At 37.2% G+C, this 16,922-nt stretch overlaps 1 protein-coding gene across 4 annotated transcripts in view; it reads left to right on the top strand.

The window, feature by feature from the left end:
• L3MBTL4 (L3MBTL histone methyl-lysine binding protein 4) overlaps window positions 1-16,922 on the top strand; it is a 286,253-nt gene that overhangs the window by 202,239 nt on the left and 67,092 nt on the right. For all 4 annotated transcript variants that reach the window (XM_081149411.1, XM_081149413.1, XM_081149410.1 and 1 more), the window contains one exon: window positions 3,941-4,011. In XM_081149411.1, coding sequence (XP_081005537.1) covers window positions 3,941-4,011 — 71 coding nt within the window. The remainder of the gene's footprint in view (window positions 1-3,940; window positions 4,012-16,922) is intronic.

Below are 16,922 nucleotides of genomic sequence, written 5' to 3'. Positions count from 1 at the left end.
CCCTACCCTCCACACGGCTATGCCTTTGCCTTGTCCCTCCCAATACTTCCCTTACTAAAATTTGTCTCAAGGTTTAGTTCAAACTCACCTTCTGAAAGGTTTTTCTCATCTCCGACCTCTAAGCAGAAAGCCCTGTCCTGCGATGCGATCCCATAGCGATCCCTTCCTGTCTGCCTGCGGCCCTCGCCTAGTCTGCTTCCTGCTCCGGGCGCGAGCTGGCGGTGCCCACGCCGCGGCCTCTGCTAGGTTTTCAGTCTCCGGGGAGCGGGCACCATGCAGTTGGCTGAACGCAAGGCCTGCGTGTAGGAGAAGCTCAAAGAAATGCTGATCGGACAATCTGTCTAAAACTAAAAGGCGGTCAGAGCCCAGTAGTTGCCTTTCAAGCCCTATTATAACTAAATACAGTTATTAAAGGCAGTTTGGGGAAAAGAGAGCAGTGTGTGACAGTCATATATGATATGTATATTCTGGCCCTGGGAGCCCTTTCCTTCACTTCTACAACAGGGGTCAGCAAACCTTTCCTGTAAAGGGCCGAATAATAAGTATGTTAGACTCTGCCAGCAAGATCTCTGCTACAATTACTCAGCTTGACTGTAGCTGAAGCCGCCGTGGACAGTGAGTAAAGGAGTGAACATGGCTGTGCTCCAGTCAAACTCCATTTACCAAAACAGGCAGTGGACAAGATATGACCTGTGGCTAGAGTTTGCCAGCTCCTGCTCTAGAAGGTGCCTGGCTGCATTTAGACTGAGTTAAATTCAAATTCTGGCTCTTCTACTCTGACTTTTGTGCTTACTGTGTGACTTCAGGCAAGCTATTTACTGTCATTTTCAACACGTAAACATGATTCATTATACCTCCTGCATGTTAGGTGTCTAGTTCAGGGCCTAACATTTGCTGAACACAGAAATGGTAGCCACTGATTTGCCATATTAAAAGTAGTGGAAGCATAGAAAGAGGGTCAGAGAACATGCAGTCCCCTTTTTTCAACTGAAAGTAGCAAAATCCTAAGGAAAAGGCAAGAGGAGAAACAATGGGTAGCAGAGATTATCGGGTGACAGTGCAGGTCTGGCCAACAGAAGCAGTAATCCTCGACGTCACACACAGCATGCTCCTCTATAGAGTGAGTCAGGACAGACAGACACCTAGCTTGATACTTGCTGCGGCAACAGCAGTACTATTAATAGAAGATTTTGAAGATTGTTTAGAGTGCCTGGAACCCTGATAACTATATAAAATGTATGAGCCATTCCAGAATTATTGGTGAAATAGTGATACCTGCAGATTTCAATGGTATTACCTTTTTAGCTAAAATACAAACAAATATGGATCTTTGGCACCTTCCTAGCCCAATCATCTCCAAACATTTCAAGTGGCTGTGTGCAATGGGCTCTTCTGTGATGCACCACTTCCGTGCCTTTTTCCTCTGCCATCAAGAAAAAGCCCAGGCACGTGAGAACAGCATGCAGGGCTCTCCACAGCTTGGCTCTCACTTATTCTTTCGGCCTCACTTTTGGTCTTTCCCTGCACAGCACAGATGCTTCGTCCAAGTAAGTTGATTAGCTCATTCCCGTCCCCAGAACACTTCTCCCTCCCACTTTGCTATGCCAGTCCCATCCCAGTCTAATTCCCTAACCTTCACAAACCCTTCAGTTATCCGCATCCCCACCGTTTCAGGGCCAGACACGGCGGAGGCCTCTGCAGAGCAACCCGACTAGCCAGTGCCAAGCAGTATCCTCCCTCCACCTGCTGGGGCATTGTTACTGTTCCCTCTCCTTTTCTTTTGCTCTGCTTGTGACATCTCAGACCCTTCTGCAAATGCTCAGTAACCCTGCGTTAACAGAAGATGAAGTATACACTAGAAGGAAACCTGGATATAGAGCTTTAAGACTTGCATTTATGTCCAGGCTCTACCATCATCTCACTGTGTCCGAGATGGGCAAGTGGTTTAATATCTCTGAGCCTCAATCTCTTTATTAATAACAAAGGCCCTATACCTACCTTATAGAGTTTTTGTGAGAATGAAATGAGGTTAATGAAATCTGGAATCCTGGGAGTCCTTGGAAAATCCCTACCTCACTCAGGAAATGTAACCGAATCTAAACTGTTCACAGGGTTTGTCTTGGTGTGTCTCCCTAGTGATGTAATAATCTTGAAAGCAAGAACTCTACCCAAACATATTTGTGATTAATTGCAGTACCTTGCATATTAATAAAAAGCCACTCAATAAATTTAGTAGATTTATTTTTACATTGCTTTTTTAGATCCCCATCAAAATTATGTAAGCTTCTAGTCTTTAATTTTGTAAGCTAGAACCAAGATCTTCGTCAGCCTAAATTGCAGAGGGATGCTTTAAGATGGTTTAAAAATCAATTCAGTTTTATAAAATTTATAGAGGTTGGAGGAAAAGTCCCAAGGTTTTCCAAAAACGTGTATACAGAGCTAAAATATTTTTCCACCTTAATTTTTTTTGGCAAAATTATTACTCTGTGCACATGTTGTGCCTCCAGCATTCCATGTCGACTAGCTCTCTACCAGATGCTCACTGCTTAAGTGTAAGCCCTCTTTCTACCATTTATATTCTTTCCTATCAGAATGTCAATAAATTCTGGTGATATAGAGAGAATATAATGAAAATTATACACATTGAATTAATGAAAATATTCCACATATTTTTCTGCATGTCCATGATGCATAAAAGTTTGTAGACTATTTTATAATATATTGTTTCACTAATTGTTCAGCATAAACCCTGTAAGGCAGGTACTATCTCTATTTTGCAGATTGGGATGCTGAATCCTCTAGAGTTTAAATATGCACCTTGGGTCACAAACTTAAGACCCAGGTGCTAAACCATGGAACCAGGTTTTCCTGCACGAAGCTGACTAGTCTCTGCATTGCACCACTGGTGGTTAACTACCTGGAGTTAGTGTGCTCCACAGAAGCTATGTAGGGCCTCTTTTTAAGGTCCAAAAATGGGATTTCAATAGGATTTTTTTCTCCATTTCTTGGGATTCTTATGAATAAGCAGTCTTAGTTATGAAAAAAGCCTAACTGATAAATTGAACGTTTCTACCAAAACATACATGTTTATGGAACATAGAGATAAAATGACCTCAAATATTGTACAACTTACTTATCTTTCTATGTAAGGTCTTAGTAACTGAGTCAGGTTCCTCATTTAAATCAGAAATGAAACAGTGCTTCATGCCTAACCCAGAGGCTTGTCCATGAGGATAAAGTGAGAGAGATGCTGTTCAGGTGCAGTCACAAAATATATTTGCAAAGCATGCTATTATAATTTTCATTAAAATCATAAATATCACAGATAAATTAACCAACTATCTCAAGTTCTGCCTACCTAAAATTAATTATTAGGTAATTAGCAATTTTTAGATAATGAAAAGTTTCATTTTAGAAACTACCACATTCATTACAAACTATGAGCCTCAAATTTTTATAATGTTCCATGCGAGTTACAAAATTAGTCCTTACTGTCTGTTGCAACATTTAAAAGTTAATTAATTCAACAGTATAACCAAATTACTTTATATAGTTGTTTGTGCACAATGTATGTAATCTTCCAATTTAAAGAAGCTGGGAGCTAAGATCATCAGTAGCAATTATTATTTGGCCACCTCCTGTCCCTGGCAGCTCCTCCTCAGACTCTGAAGAGCTTATTCTCCAGAGAGTTTAAAACATTGGGCAATAATAGAAGGAGGAGGGGCTTTTACGTTTTGATTTCAAAGTTAAGAATTTCTGAACAAAAATGTATTTTTTAAATATTAAGTTGAAGAAAAATTCTGACAAAGTTTCTGTGGAGCAAAATGCCTGCCGATTCTCTCGTTGACCGTGTGGTTCCTATGAGATGTGTGCTGCTGTCGTGGTTTATTCCTGCCTCACAGGATAATGAATCTAGGTTTTATTTCTGTTCTTTGTCCAGACTTGTACAGCAGGCAAAGTGTTTGAAAATCAAAGAAAAAGAAGATAATGACTTGGATAATCTCTTCAGAGGTAAAAACAAAAACACTAGCAAAAACACAGACTATGCTTTTTGTTGTGAAGATGTCTTGTTCGGTTGGTTGGTTGGTTGGTTGGTTGGTTGGTTGGTTGGTTGGTCGGTCGGTCGGTTTTAACATTCCAGTAGGGAGTGGTGGGAAGAACCTGCCTAGAAGTCAAGAGACTTGTGGTCTAGTCCCAGCCATACCAGTAATAATTCCTGTCACTTCACTGCTCTGAACCTTAATTTTCTCAGTCTTAAAGTTAAAGGACCAGACTGTGTGTTTTCTATGGCACTCACTCATGATAGGACAAATCTAAGCCTATGGAAGTAAAAGTATCAGTGGTAGAATCTTTTTCTGCCATCTGCAGAGGGCACGGAGGGAAACCAGAAGTATCTCATTACACTTTTGTAAGTTGGGGGACCGGGAAATGTACCTCATTAGTAAGACAGGCAAAAAGGTTATTGGAAAAAAAGTTTAATTGTTAAAAGCTGCGTATAGGAAAAAGAACTACGTGTTTTCATTTAATTATGTTTTTTTTCCAATTAAGGCTTAATATAGACAAAATCTCATCTATAATTTTGAGGTTATATTGTAGCAAACTAAGGAATAAATTTTCCCTTGGTTGTGCTAATTTAGTGCAACGATTATTATTTGGTCAGATAGAAGCATAGGTAATTTTTAATTACTATCATTATGTCGTTAGCCATAGCAGTTCCTTAGGTTTGTATCTCCCAAAATGTGGTAGGAGATCAGTTTATCTTGTAGAGAAAAAGATAATTAGGGAGTTTTCTGCTGACTTGGCCAAAAGTGCAACAAATTAGATGAGTTTGATAGCACTGTACTTCATCTCCAATGCAAGTATCTGTTCTACTTTTCTTAAGAGAAAAAGAATGTGTTTGGCAGGCGTTGAACAAAAGGGATGTGACTTCTATGAGCAAAGCTAACCTGCTCATTTCTGGGAGGACCCAAGCTCAGCTTGAGGTTGGAAGAAGTCAGCCACAATGGAAGGAGGAATCTTTTCCTTAGAAAATGGGGAGCAGTTCAGTTAATCTGGTTTCCTTGTGCATCTGCACATTTCTCCCGAACCAGGGGAATTTCTGTGTGATGTACCTGGTTCTATAAGAAATAAAATAAATAACTGATACTTCCGAAACTGCCTCATACAAATGTTCTACTCCACTCTATAAACAACATGTTTTGGAATGGTACATGGAGCCCTAAAAAAGTGTCAGTGTGTTAATTCATATTTTGGCACTTTTGAAAATATCTCCACAGAGTGATTATGTATATGTTCCTGTTAAAACAGATAATACGGTTTCGTAGTTCACACAGTAAAAGTAGTAATGAGGATCATCCTTGCAAAAATAGAAAATATCAATAGTAGAATGTATTTGCATAATGGGAAAGATGTTTAGTATGTACTTGCTCTTTTCTGCATCATTCTGCATCGAAGGTTATAACCATATGCATTTATTTATTCATGTATACACTGTGCTCTTTAATTTAAACATTTCTATTTCCTCACGATGAAGGTCTGTGTTCACAGATACGGGGCAGTAATGGCATGAGGGGGGTGGGGAAGCACCTGCCTGATGCAGAGGACACAGCTGGCTGCTGGGGCCCCCAACCTCTCTTGTTGAAAAAATACATTCTGGGAGCTGTTCTAATCCATGAAAATTCACTGGATTCATTTAGCATCTGCTTTCTACTCTAGCCTTTTGTCACCCAAACTGGTTCTTCCTCATATTCATTATTATAACTAAGCTCATTTTCTCTGGTTCTCACCTGCATGAAACAAAATAACAGGAATATGTTACTGTTGTGATATTAAATGATTATTTAATATTTTCCTTTTATTTTTTGTAAGTCTATAAATCTGAGCATAATTTTTAAATCCTGACCTTTGTTTTTTGTGTGTGTTTGTTTTTTGATATGGTCATAGATTTGTATAAACACTTTTTTCATTCATTAGGAGTATTTTTTTAAAGGAAAATGGGCTAAATTTGTTCTCCATTTTTCCCATGAGAGAAAATAGTATACCTTTGACTTTTAGAGATTGTGTATACATGTGTACACAAACACAGGTAGCTTGTGTTTTTCATATCTTAGGTATAGTTTTGATTTTTACTTGGAAACATCTTTATTGACTAATTTTATTCAAATATAATAAGTCTTTTAAAGGCTACCCATTCTTTTTAAGTATTTTTAAAGTATGCTTTGTAGAGATTCAACATTTCCCCCCATAACAGTGAGTAAAAGTAAAATTGGATGAAAGAAAGTTTTGATTAATTTATAATAATATAAGTTGGTTGAGAAAAACCTGATTATCCAGAAGGCTGGTTAGTAGTGAAATTGGCAGAAGTTGCAGTTTTTCTTTCTAAAGGTTTGCAAGCAAGCTTATTAAGTGTCACACCTAAGACATGGCAAGTGGTGATTATCCTTTGTTCCTTTTGTTAAGCAAATAATGCATGAAAGTGTAGTTGACCTGTTTGGAGGTACCACACGTCCCTTCTCTGGGACTGAGTCGGGCATCCGTGCCGTGGCCTTTCAGGTTTTTACCTTTGCTTAATGAGTGTTCCACAGGGACCAGCACACACTTTCCTTTGAACATTAGTTGAGTGAGGCTAATGAAAGTGCATTTACAGTAAGTATGAAGGACCTGTTCACCTAAGTGAGCTGCCCTTCTGCCCCCTGAGAGAACTCTGGAAGCAGAGCAGGGAAGACTCAGCTACTCGGTACCACAGACAATGATGCTCTCAGGGCTACCACATTGCGCCACACCAGGTAACACTTTGAAAGTGTGGAGTGTTTAACTAGAAAACTATTTCTTTATTACTATTGGTTATTTTTGGACTCAAATGCTTAACTAATGTGCACTTCCTTAAAAATCCCAAAATTTTATGAAGCAAAATATGCAAGAGATAAACGAGATAAACATTGTTAATAAATGATTTATAGATTTATTTTGGATATAATAATTCACCTTTTTGTTTTTTCTACCAATATAGAATCATATTATGTTTGATGATTACAATTCACTTTATTTTTTCACTTGCTGATATAGTATATCATGGTTACCTTTCTAAGTCAGTGCATGTACACTGCTAGATTATTTTCTTTTCTTTTAAGTGAAAATTATAGCCAAGTACACAACAGATCATACTCATTTAAGCAGCACTGGGGTCATGAAATAGAAACCGACTGGAATCCCACCTCACGCTATGCAATTTCCACCCCCCGCCAGGATAATCATTCTGGCTTCTGTCACCATCAGTTACGTGGTCCTTGTTCTGAACATTTTGTAAGTGAAACCACACAGTATGTATGTACCCTTTTGTGTCTGGCTACTTTTGTTAACAGTATGTCTGTAAGATCCATCCCAATAATGGTTTGCTTGTTCTTGCTATTGCATATCATTGACTTTTATGATGATATCACAGTTTATTTATCCATTTTAATGTGGCACTGGGAACATTCCATATGTGACCTGGTGGGTATGTGTATACATTTCTGTAGGGGATATGCCTAAGAGTGGAATTTCTGTCTAAGTAGATTTGTGTAAGTTCAACTTCAGGATCTGGTGTAAAATATTTTTACAAAATGGCTGTAACAGTACATTTGTCCCAGCATGGTTTGGAAATTGCAGGTACTCTATATCCTTGCCAGCAGTTAGTTTTTGTCAGCCTCTTTATTTTTGCCATTCTTTTGGATTTACAGTAATATTTATTTATGCCTTTAGTTTTGCATTTCCCTCAGCCTAATGAGGTAGATCACACTTTCATGCTATTGCTATGTGAATATCCTCTTTTATGAAGCACCTTTACCGTTTGTCTTTTAGGCTACCTTTTTCTCATTGATATCTGTGAGTGAGTCCATTCTTGGGTAGATGTATTGCAGGCCTTCTCCAGTTTGTGATTTTCTTTATCACTCTTTTGATAGTGCCTTGTGATGAATAAAAATCCAAAATTTTAATATATTTCATCAATCATTTATATTTTGGTTAGCACTTTTAGTGTCCTATTTTAAAAAGTTTGCCTATTGCATGTTCATGAAGATACTCTGTTGTTTTTTATCCTAGAGTCTTTATTGTGGGGGTTTTTTCCACATTTAGATTCAGAGTGCACCAGGACATTATTTTTATACATGGTAAAAAACATAGGGGTCAAGATTCACTTTTATATGACTATTCAGTTGATCCAACATCATTTATTTAAAAAGCATTCCTTTCCCCAGTTGTTCCTCATAAATCAAGCTGATCATAACTGTCCTTATATTTCAGTGTGTTTGTTGTAATGGCATATGATACTAACTTTTATATACAATCTGATGATAGTAGTCTTTTCATTTGAATATTTAGTACATTTCTGTGCAATGCTATTTTTGTTAAGTTGGGGTTATAGATATCATTTTAATAATTGTTTTCTGTTTTTCTCAACAGTTTTGTATTTGCTTTTATTTCTTGGTTTATTTTTATTAACCAAGAACTTATTTTATTATACTATCTTTCCTATATTATCTTGTTGGTTATGCATTTTAAATATTCTTTTAGTAGACATTATAGCTAGTATAAAATACATCACTGTACAGGTTTGTTTTTTCTCTATCTGAAAAACTGCGTTTTATATTTCTTTTAGAGTGTCTTCTATGTTTTTTTTAAAGTTTTTCTTTGTCCAGAAATGTCATTCTTTTGCCTTAACTTTTGAAAAATATTTTTGATGGTTATGGAACTCTGGATTGGCAGTTAATTTTGTTGCAGGCTTTAAGGATGACTTCTCATTGTTTTCTGATCCACATGGTTTCCCTCAAGAGGTCAGATGTACCTTTATTTTGTCTCCTTTGAAGGAACTGTGTCTTGGAATATATCTTATTTTCTCTGGCTTCTTATAAGATTTTACTGTTGTCTTTAATTTTAGCAGTTTATTATGAAGTGCCTAATGCACGTCTCTCTTTTGGTCTTTTGGGGACTCATAGCGCTTCTCAAGTCCTTGTGTATATGTTGTTCTTTACTTTGAAATTTTCTTGACCATTAACTCTTCAACTATTGCTTATGCTCTGTTCTCTCCTTTCTCCTGTTTTGAGACTCCATCTACAAATATATTAGGCTTTTTCTTGTTCATTTATCTTCTTTACTATATTCTATATTTTTCTTCCTTTTTAAATTTTATTTTTCAATTACAATTTACATTCAATATTATTTTGTATTAGTTTCAGATGTGCAGCATAGCAGTTAGACAATCATATACTTTACAAAGTGTTCCCCCAATATTTCAAGTACCCATCTGACACCATACATAGTTATTACAATATTTTTGACTATATTCCCTATGCTGTACTTTATATCCCCATGATGATTTTATAACTACCAATTAGTACTTCTTAATCCCTTCACCTTTATCACCAGCCTCCCATCTCCCTCCCCATCAGTCTGTACTCTGTGTCTATAAATCTGTTTCTGTTTTGTTTGTTCATTTATTTTGTTCTTTAGATTCCACATATAACTGCAATTATATGGTATTTATCTTTCTGTGTCTGACTTACTTCACTTAGCATAATACCTTCTAGGTCCATCGATGCTGCTGCAAATGGTAACATTTCAATATTTTTATGGCCAAGTAGCATTCCATTGTGTAAATGTACCACAACTTTTATCCACTCGTCTGTTGTTGGGCACTTGGGCTGCTTCCATATCTTGGCCATTGTAAATAGCACTGCAGTGAACATAGTGGTGCATATATTCTTTTGAATTAGTGTTTCAGGTTTCTTTGGATATGCTCCCAGAAGTGGAATTGCTGGGTCTTTGTTGGTGGGAATGCATATTGGTGCAGTCCATTTTCCTTCCTCTTTGAACTACCCGCTTCAATTTGGATTTTTTCCTACTGACCTTTCTTCAAGATCATTAATGTTCTCTTCAATAGTGTCCAAAGTGCTAGTACACCCATCCAAGGAATTTTTAATTAGTTCCATATATTTCAGTTTTGGAATTCCCTTATACATGATTTTTTTAAAATAGATTTTAGTTCTTGAGTAAAATTTTCTATTTTTCCATCTGCTCTCTTAAACACATTAATCACAGTTATTAATTCTGTGCCTTATAATACCAGCACCTGAAACACCTGTGGGTCTGCTTTTGTTGTCATTAGTAAAAAGATTGTTAAAGTAAAGCTACTCTATCATATTCTTGCTTAATAGCCACAAAGAATTTCATTCGGTGACTCTATTGTATTTAATCAAATGCTTACTCATTAAAATTTTATTACTTTCAGCCTTTATGTTTAAAACAAAGACATAGTAAATACTTGTACAATTAATTGTTTGTAGACATTTGTGGGAATATTTCTATAGAATTAATATCTGAAAGTGAAATATTTGGATCAAAAAGTGTGCACATTACAAATTATGCATGTTATTTCAACCTGCATTTAAAGTGTTTGTAGCTGTTTCTCTCCTAAAAACAACATATGAGAGTAACTACTTCACTCTACCCTTGCAAATAATGACTAGTCACCTGTTTCATCTTGCCAATTTGATAGAAAAATATGCATCCTTTTATGAACTTTATAAACTTTATGAACTTTATTTTTCCATATCAGTCATTTTTTTCTGTAAATTGCTTATTCCTGTCCTTTTTCCATTTTATTATTATTTATGTTATTATTATAGATTTGAAGCTGGCTTAATGTATTATGGATACCAATTCATTATCTATTTTATATCTTACCAGTAACTTTTGTGTGTGCTCCTATATTGTGTTCCCAACTTCTGTACTGTTTCTTTTCATTTTTTAAGCTAAAAATAAGTTGCATGCAATCCAGCTTTTTTCTTTCATGGTTTCTATTTTTTATTTCATCCTATTCTAACATTAAGTTCATACAACCATTAACTCATATATTGTGCTAGAAAATCTGTGACCTCATATTTTTAACATTTAAGTTAATTATATGGAATTTTCTGAAATTTAGTTTGATGAGGAGTAAGGTAATTTTCCAGCTTATTGTTATTTTTTTAATGTTTTAATACCATTTAAAAAAATATTTCATCTTTTTATACTAATTTGAATACAATCTTCATATAGGAAGTTCTGTTGTATACTTGAAACATAAAAGCTCTATCATCGATGGTATTGTGTGTGTGTCCAAGACTCTCTTCAAACCTAGAGCTGTGGGTGCTGCCTTGTTCTAGACAGATCTGAATCCAGGAGGAAAGTCAGTGCTGAGGTATCTTTAAAAAGTTAGAATCAGGAGACTGAGCAAGCAGATAAATACCATCAAACTAACAACAAGAAGAAAAACTACAACGAGGGAACCAAAGAATGAAAACAGACGGGTTTAAGCAATTTATCAATATATCAGAATGCCATAACTTAGGGCTTTGTCTGTAGGTTTAAAAGGCACAAATCTTGGACATCTTTCTATTTCATTTATTTCCCTGTGGAAGGTGAGTTACAAAACGCACTAGTTTTACACACACGTTAAAAGCCCTCTGGGCAGCCTCTGTGCACCTAATAGAATTATGATGCAAGTCTATGTGATGGCTGGAGTCAGTGCTTTCGGTTTTGTGGGCTATCACAAAAGTTGTTTCTGAGGGTACCTGAAGATCTTCAACCACCACTGAATTAATAGATTGTTGCTACTCACCCTGGAGCGTGCTGCATAGAGTTACCTATGAGGGAATGAGTTTAGTAACAAATTGATACCTATATCTGCTTTTTTTGGGGGGAGGGGGGGTGAGACTCATGTTTGAAATTAGTGCTTTGTCTGCCCAAGGCATCTATCTTGCTCTGTGGCAATGACTCTTCAGACAGGCGATGGGCCCTAGTTGCAGCTCCACAAGCAATGACTGCCCAGCCTCTGGAAGTACCTCATGATCCCAGGAATGAATCTCCTGCTTCCCACGTAATTTCTTCATTAGGGGAGAGCCTATCTCTAACATGTCCTTTAAAGTTGGTGAAAATACATCCTACCATTTTTAATTTACATAGTACAGAACAGAGGGAAACAGAAAATTATCAGTAGTCACACTATGTATTATATTTAGAAAAATGACCTACTTATGTTATGACCTATATGTATACTGAATTTTAAGGGCCTTCTCGGGGTTCATACCCTAAGGACTTGCTTTTACAGGGAACCAAAGCAAGAAATGGCTCTGTGCAGGCTTCTTCCTGACATCATTTGTTTATGGGACTCGTCACAGTTAAAAAGCAGATTGTTGGTTATGATTCTGACATGTAAAGAGTTTGCAAGTCATCACTCTCATCCTCACAACAGGGAAAAGGCTGGACAAACTGAAAATCTACCACTCTTCTTAGATACCTCAGAGAATCAAGGTCCTGCTCTCAAGGGAAACTGCTTTACCAGGAACATGTGTCCTAGGGGAAGACAGACAAGTCTAGTTTACTCAGGCCATATGTCTCACATTAGGGAAGGAAGAAAAAAATGCCAAGAAACTCTTCTGATGGTCACAGCCCAGGAACCAAGCCCATTAATAAAATAAAATGGTCTTAATCATAAAACTCTAGAACACTTCCCCTCACCAACACCTTAACCTCTACATCAATAGGGCTCCAATAGGATAACAGTATATTACAGCAGAGAATGTATTTAAAAAGGAGTTTCTAAGGGCTTCTTTAGAAAACCCAAAGACAACAGAGGAAAGTCAGAGCACACTAGAGAAAAGTGAAGCTTCTGACAGCTGCCAGCATTATACATTTGTCAGAACCCCTAGAACTATATAACACAGAGACCGAATCTTAATATAAACTATGGCTTTAGTTCCTAATAATAATGTACTAATACTGGTTTGTCATTTGTAGGAAATGAACCACACTAATGCAAGATATTAATAAGAGAAACTGTTGGGGAGGTTGGGGAGTAGAAGAGGGTATGTGGGATGGGAACCCTTCATATTATCTGCTCAATTTTTTTGTAAACCTAAAACTGCCCTAAAAAATGAAACAGTAATTTTTTTAAGCATCTTTGTAATGACTCAGCAGTATTTGGTGCGGTAATGTGGGCCATATGGAGGGACAGAGACAAGCTGGAGTACTTGGGAAGAGGAAGGAAATTGTTTGCACTGGGCTAAAAGATGAACCAAGGGACAGGGGCTTGGCAGTCACAGCTCAAGGAGGATATTCTGACAATTAAGCAAAAGGAGACTGATGGCATAATGAGAGTATATAATGAATATTCTCAGTTGTAGTCTAGAAAAATGTCAACAGCTATGATAGCATCTGTAGTGCTGTAAGACAACATAAATGATGTGCCGGTTCTTATTAACTACAGGCTTCATTATTCTTATAACACCCGCATGCAGGCATTCTGCTATTTTCTTTCGGTGTCAGTTAAAATATTAGTAGTAAGAGTTTTCAAGATAGAATAGAGAATAACAAATGTTTTTCATTAAAAAGGAGAGATAATTTTGTTTTGCTTCAAAAAATAAATAACAGAAAACTATAACCCAAGTTAGAGATCAGCTGAGATTAAGGTGCCAAGTTATAGATTTTGGAGGTGCTGAGATTTGAATGACTAGTTTCCTGGCCAGATGCTCTGAAACCTACGCTCCCGGGCCTGCAGGAAGCTGCCATCACATGGTCCGTAGGCTCTGAGCAAGAGGAGAATTCTTGGGAGTGAGTGCAGGGCTTTGGATGCCTCTAACTTCCTTCCTAGGATATCCTGAGCTTTTTTTTTTTTTAGCATGGTGTTTATTCTGTATTATCTTTCCAAAAATTCCCTTTGCCCTTCTATTCATGTAAACTCTTTTTCTGTCAAGTTCCAGAAGGACATGAAAGTGAGAGAAGCAGTTTTCTTGTTAGAATCATGGCATAGTTTATAGTTTATGGGTTTTGAAGAATTATAAGTGTCATCGACAAAATATTTTGAAAATTCAATTGTGGGAAAAGTAATAGTGCAAGAATACACAAGTCTGAATTAAAATAAACCTGCTTTAATGAGTAGATACTTATTTTTAGTTATGAGGCTTGAGGGACTGACAACTCTGAGAACTAAATTCTGCAGCACCAAGGCTGGTGCAGTGTGGGCAGCCATGCCATCAGCTTCCTCAGCGCATTCCCAAAATAACCCTCCTGAACCGGAGTCCGCCTGTGACGCACCCTCTTCCCCAGACGCCGTCGCTGGCTGTACGGGAGCGCAGCCTTACCCAGCCCCACGGCCTCAGCCCACACGCACAGTTGGTCCCTTAGACGTTCTTACAGCATAGTCATCGGACACCAGTTGCCAAGCTGAGGGTCGTCCGCTTGTTTACTGTTCCGAGTAGTGGAAGAGTGGGCAGCCGGGAGATAAACAGAGAAACAGGTCTTTTTTCTGGAATAGAATTACTGTACAGCCTGTGTTCCAGCACTGCACAGGATTCTTTCTCCAAGACCAGAATGGGACTCCTAGATTCTTGGATTCTAGGTTCACCGTCCCAGGGAATGTTCCAGGGAATTCTAATAACTTCAGCTTCTTCCCAGTGTCAGATCTGAGGGATGTGGATATTTCCCTTCTAGATTCCATGAACACGTAAGAATTGTGTGGGTGCATGTGGGTGGAGGGCACCCCAAAAGTAAAGCATTTATCTCCTTTATTCATCCTTTCTCCCAGGGTGTTGCCAGGACTCTCTTCCCTGTCTCCAATTTTAATGCTAAAGGGAAGTACCTCGGGCTACAGCAGAGAACCTTTACCTCTGAAATGTATCCAGGATCGAAGAGAGGAAGCCCCTGCTCTCTCCAACAGGTCAATGGTGTGAGACACTTTTTTGCCTTGATGACAGGTAGCAAGGACTTTAAAAAAACAACAAAAAAATGCCCTGAATCTCAGTCTCCTTGGAAAGAACATGCCTGTTTTAATGAGAAAAGTTTTCTAAACTTGGGATTTATACCCCATAAAGATATAGTCAATGCAGAAATGCTCAGAGATTGCTCTAAAGGGTACAGCCAAAGGGTTGGATAGGAGAGAAGCTTCAAAGGACTGGAATAATTGAGGGACTGAGGCAGTGGAATTTGTTTTAAAAGGCTTTTAGCCAAAGATTGCCTGGGTTTCTCTACCCAGACAGCACTGCTATTTTGACATTTCATTATTGCAGAGGGAGAAGATTTTTAAGTATTAATGTCAAACACTTTATGTCTAAATAATCAGGATTTGATGTCTCAAATATATGTAATGATTCTTAGCTATTTCATTGGACAGTTGTATTGCCATATTTTTGAACTAAAAATTTTCAGACTTAAAAATCATTATTGAGAAGTAGAAAATGAGAGTTGTTGCTGACTCTAGTACACAAGTTGATTTTTTTTTTAATTTTTAAATTTTATTTTTGTTTAAAATATTACAGATGTCCCTTTTTCTCCCCAGTGACCCATTCCACCCTGTCACAGGTTGATTTTTAAAAGTTATGTTTATCTATTACATAAGTTGGAAGACACAGAAATTTTCATCTCTTTATAAATGAAAGGAGTAGCTATTAAAGCAATTTTACATAAATAGGTGCATAAAATAATGTAGTATCATATGAAAATATACATGAAATATATTTAGTATATTAATAAGGCATTTGAATGACTGAGTACATTGCATCTCTTCTTGTTGCCATAGTTACCATTGCCTTGTGAGGGTACATCAAGTATCATTTATGTTGTAGACTCTATTTATTAGCAAAGACAACAGTTTCTTCTCTTATTTACATAGTTGTCCCTCACTGTTTTCTTACACTTTTCTTTATTAATTTCTTTTCCTAAAATAATTTTAGATGATGCCATTTTCCTTCAAATTTTGACTGCCAAGTGGTTTTGATATGCAGAAAATCAGATTATAAAATAATTATGAGGAAATAAATAATAAAAAGTATTTAAGGAAACTAGAAGCTAAATTAAAAGGAAAGATAACAGTCCTGTGTTATTCTAGAGGTAACCACTCAGATGACACTTTTTTTCTTTTATTTGCCTTTAGGAAGATGAGGCTTTAAAAAAATATCCAGTGGTGGTGGATTTTCATTCATATACTTTGCCTACTTTTTATTCCGTAACTTTGAAAAGGGCACTTTAAAAAAAAACACACAAAAAAAACAGTTCTTAGCAATGGCATCAAATAATACCTGTTTTATTAATATGCTCCCTGTGATAGTGATAATGATAACATATTCATCTAGCACTTCCCATGTTATAAAGCAGATTCATGTTAATTGGCCCATTTTCCCTACAAAGGATTGTGGTTACCATTTTCCTGTTGAGGTGAAGGAGTTGCAGGATAGGTGACTTATCCAAGGTCACCCAGCTATTACAGCTTAGAGATGCAGCTTAGCTTTTCCTTGCAGATTCAAAACTCTTTCCCTTTAAAACACTGTTTCATCATGACACACTCATGGAGCTCACTCACTGTGTGGTTTAGTTGAAGGTATATTAGAAGGAGAGCAGAGAGACCTGACTTTAAGTCCAACCACAAACTAACTGCCTGGTGGGGCTCAGCCATTAGACTGTGAAATGGAGACCATTTCTCTACCTCTAAAAGTGGTAGTTGTGTGGATCAAAAGAGAGAATTAATATGAAAGGGCACTTTTAAAAAGCACACATATGAAGTTATGACCAATACTCAAACATTTCTCTGTAAATTCATCAGAAGTGAATTAATAATACCTTAAATTTAACCTCCTGACTGGGTGGGGTGCCTCAGGGCAGCTGGGCCCCCATGGTGGTGGGTGTGCTCTGGATGCATGTGACTTGCTTTCTCTCTGACCACTGCTCAGTTCTCATTTAAACATGAAAGCAAACTTCTGCAGAAACTTAGATAATTTTTCTTTGTATTGAATAGGCTGGCATTGAAGTCTGAAGTCAGGAGCCATGTAAGTGTCTCTGACATTCTTACTCTGTGTGATGACAGTCTTTCTTTTGTTAAGAGGAGTGCCTTTCTGCTTGGCCAGAAATTTCTCCTT

Source organism: Miniopterus schreibersii (genome assembly GCF_964146895.1).
Source record: "Miniopterus schreibersii genome assembly, chromosome: 10".
Classification (NCBI taxonomy): Eukaryota; Metazoa; Chordata; class Mammalia; order Chiroptera; family Miniopteridae; genus Miniopterus; species Miniopterus schreibersii.
Note: the sequence above shows the minus strand (reverse complement) of the source record. Positions and strands in the feature narration are given on the sequence as shown.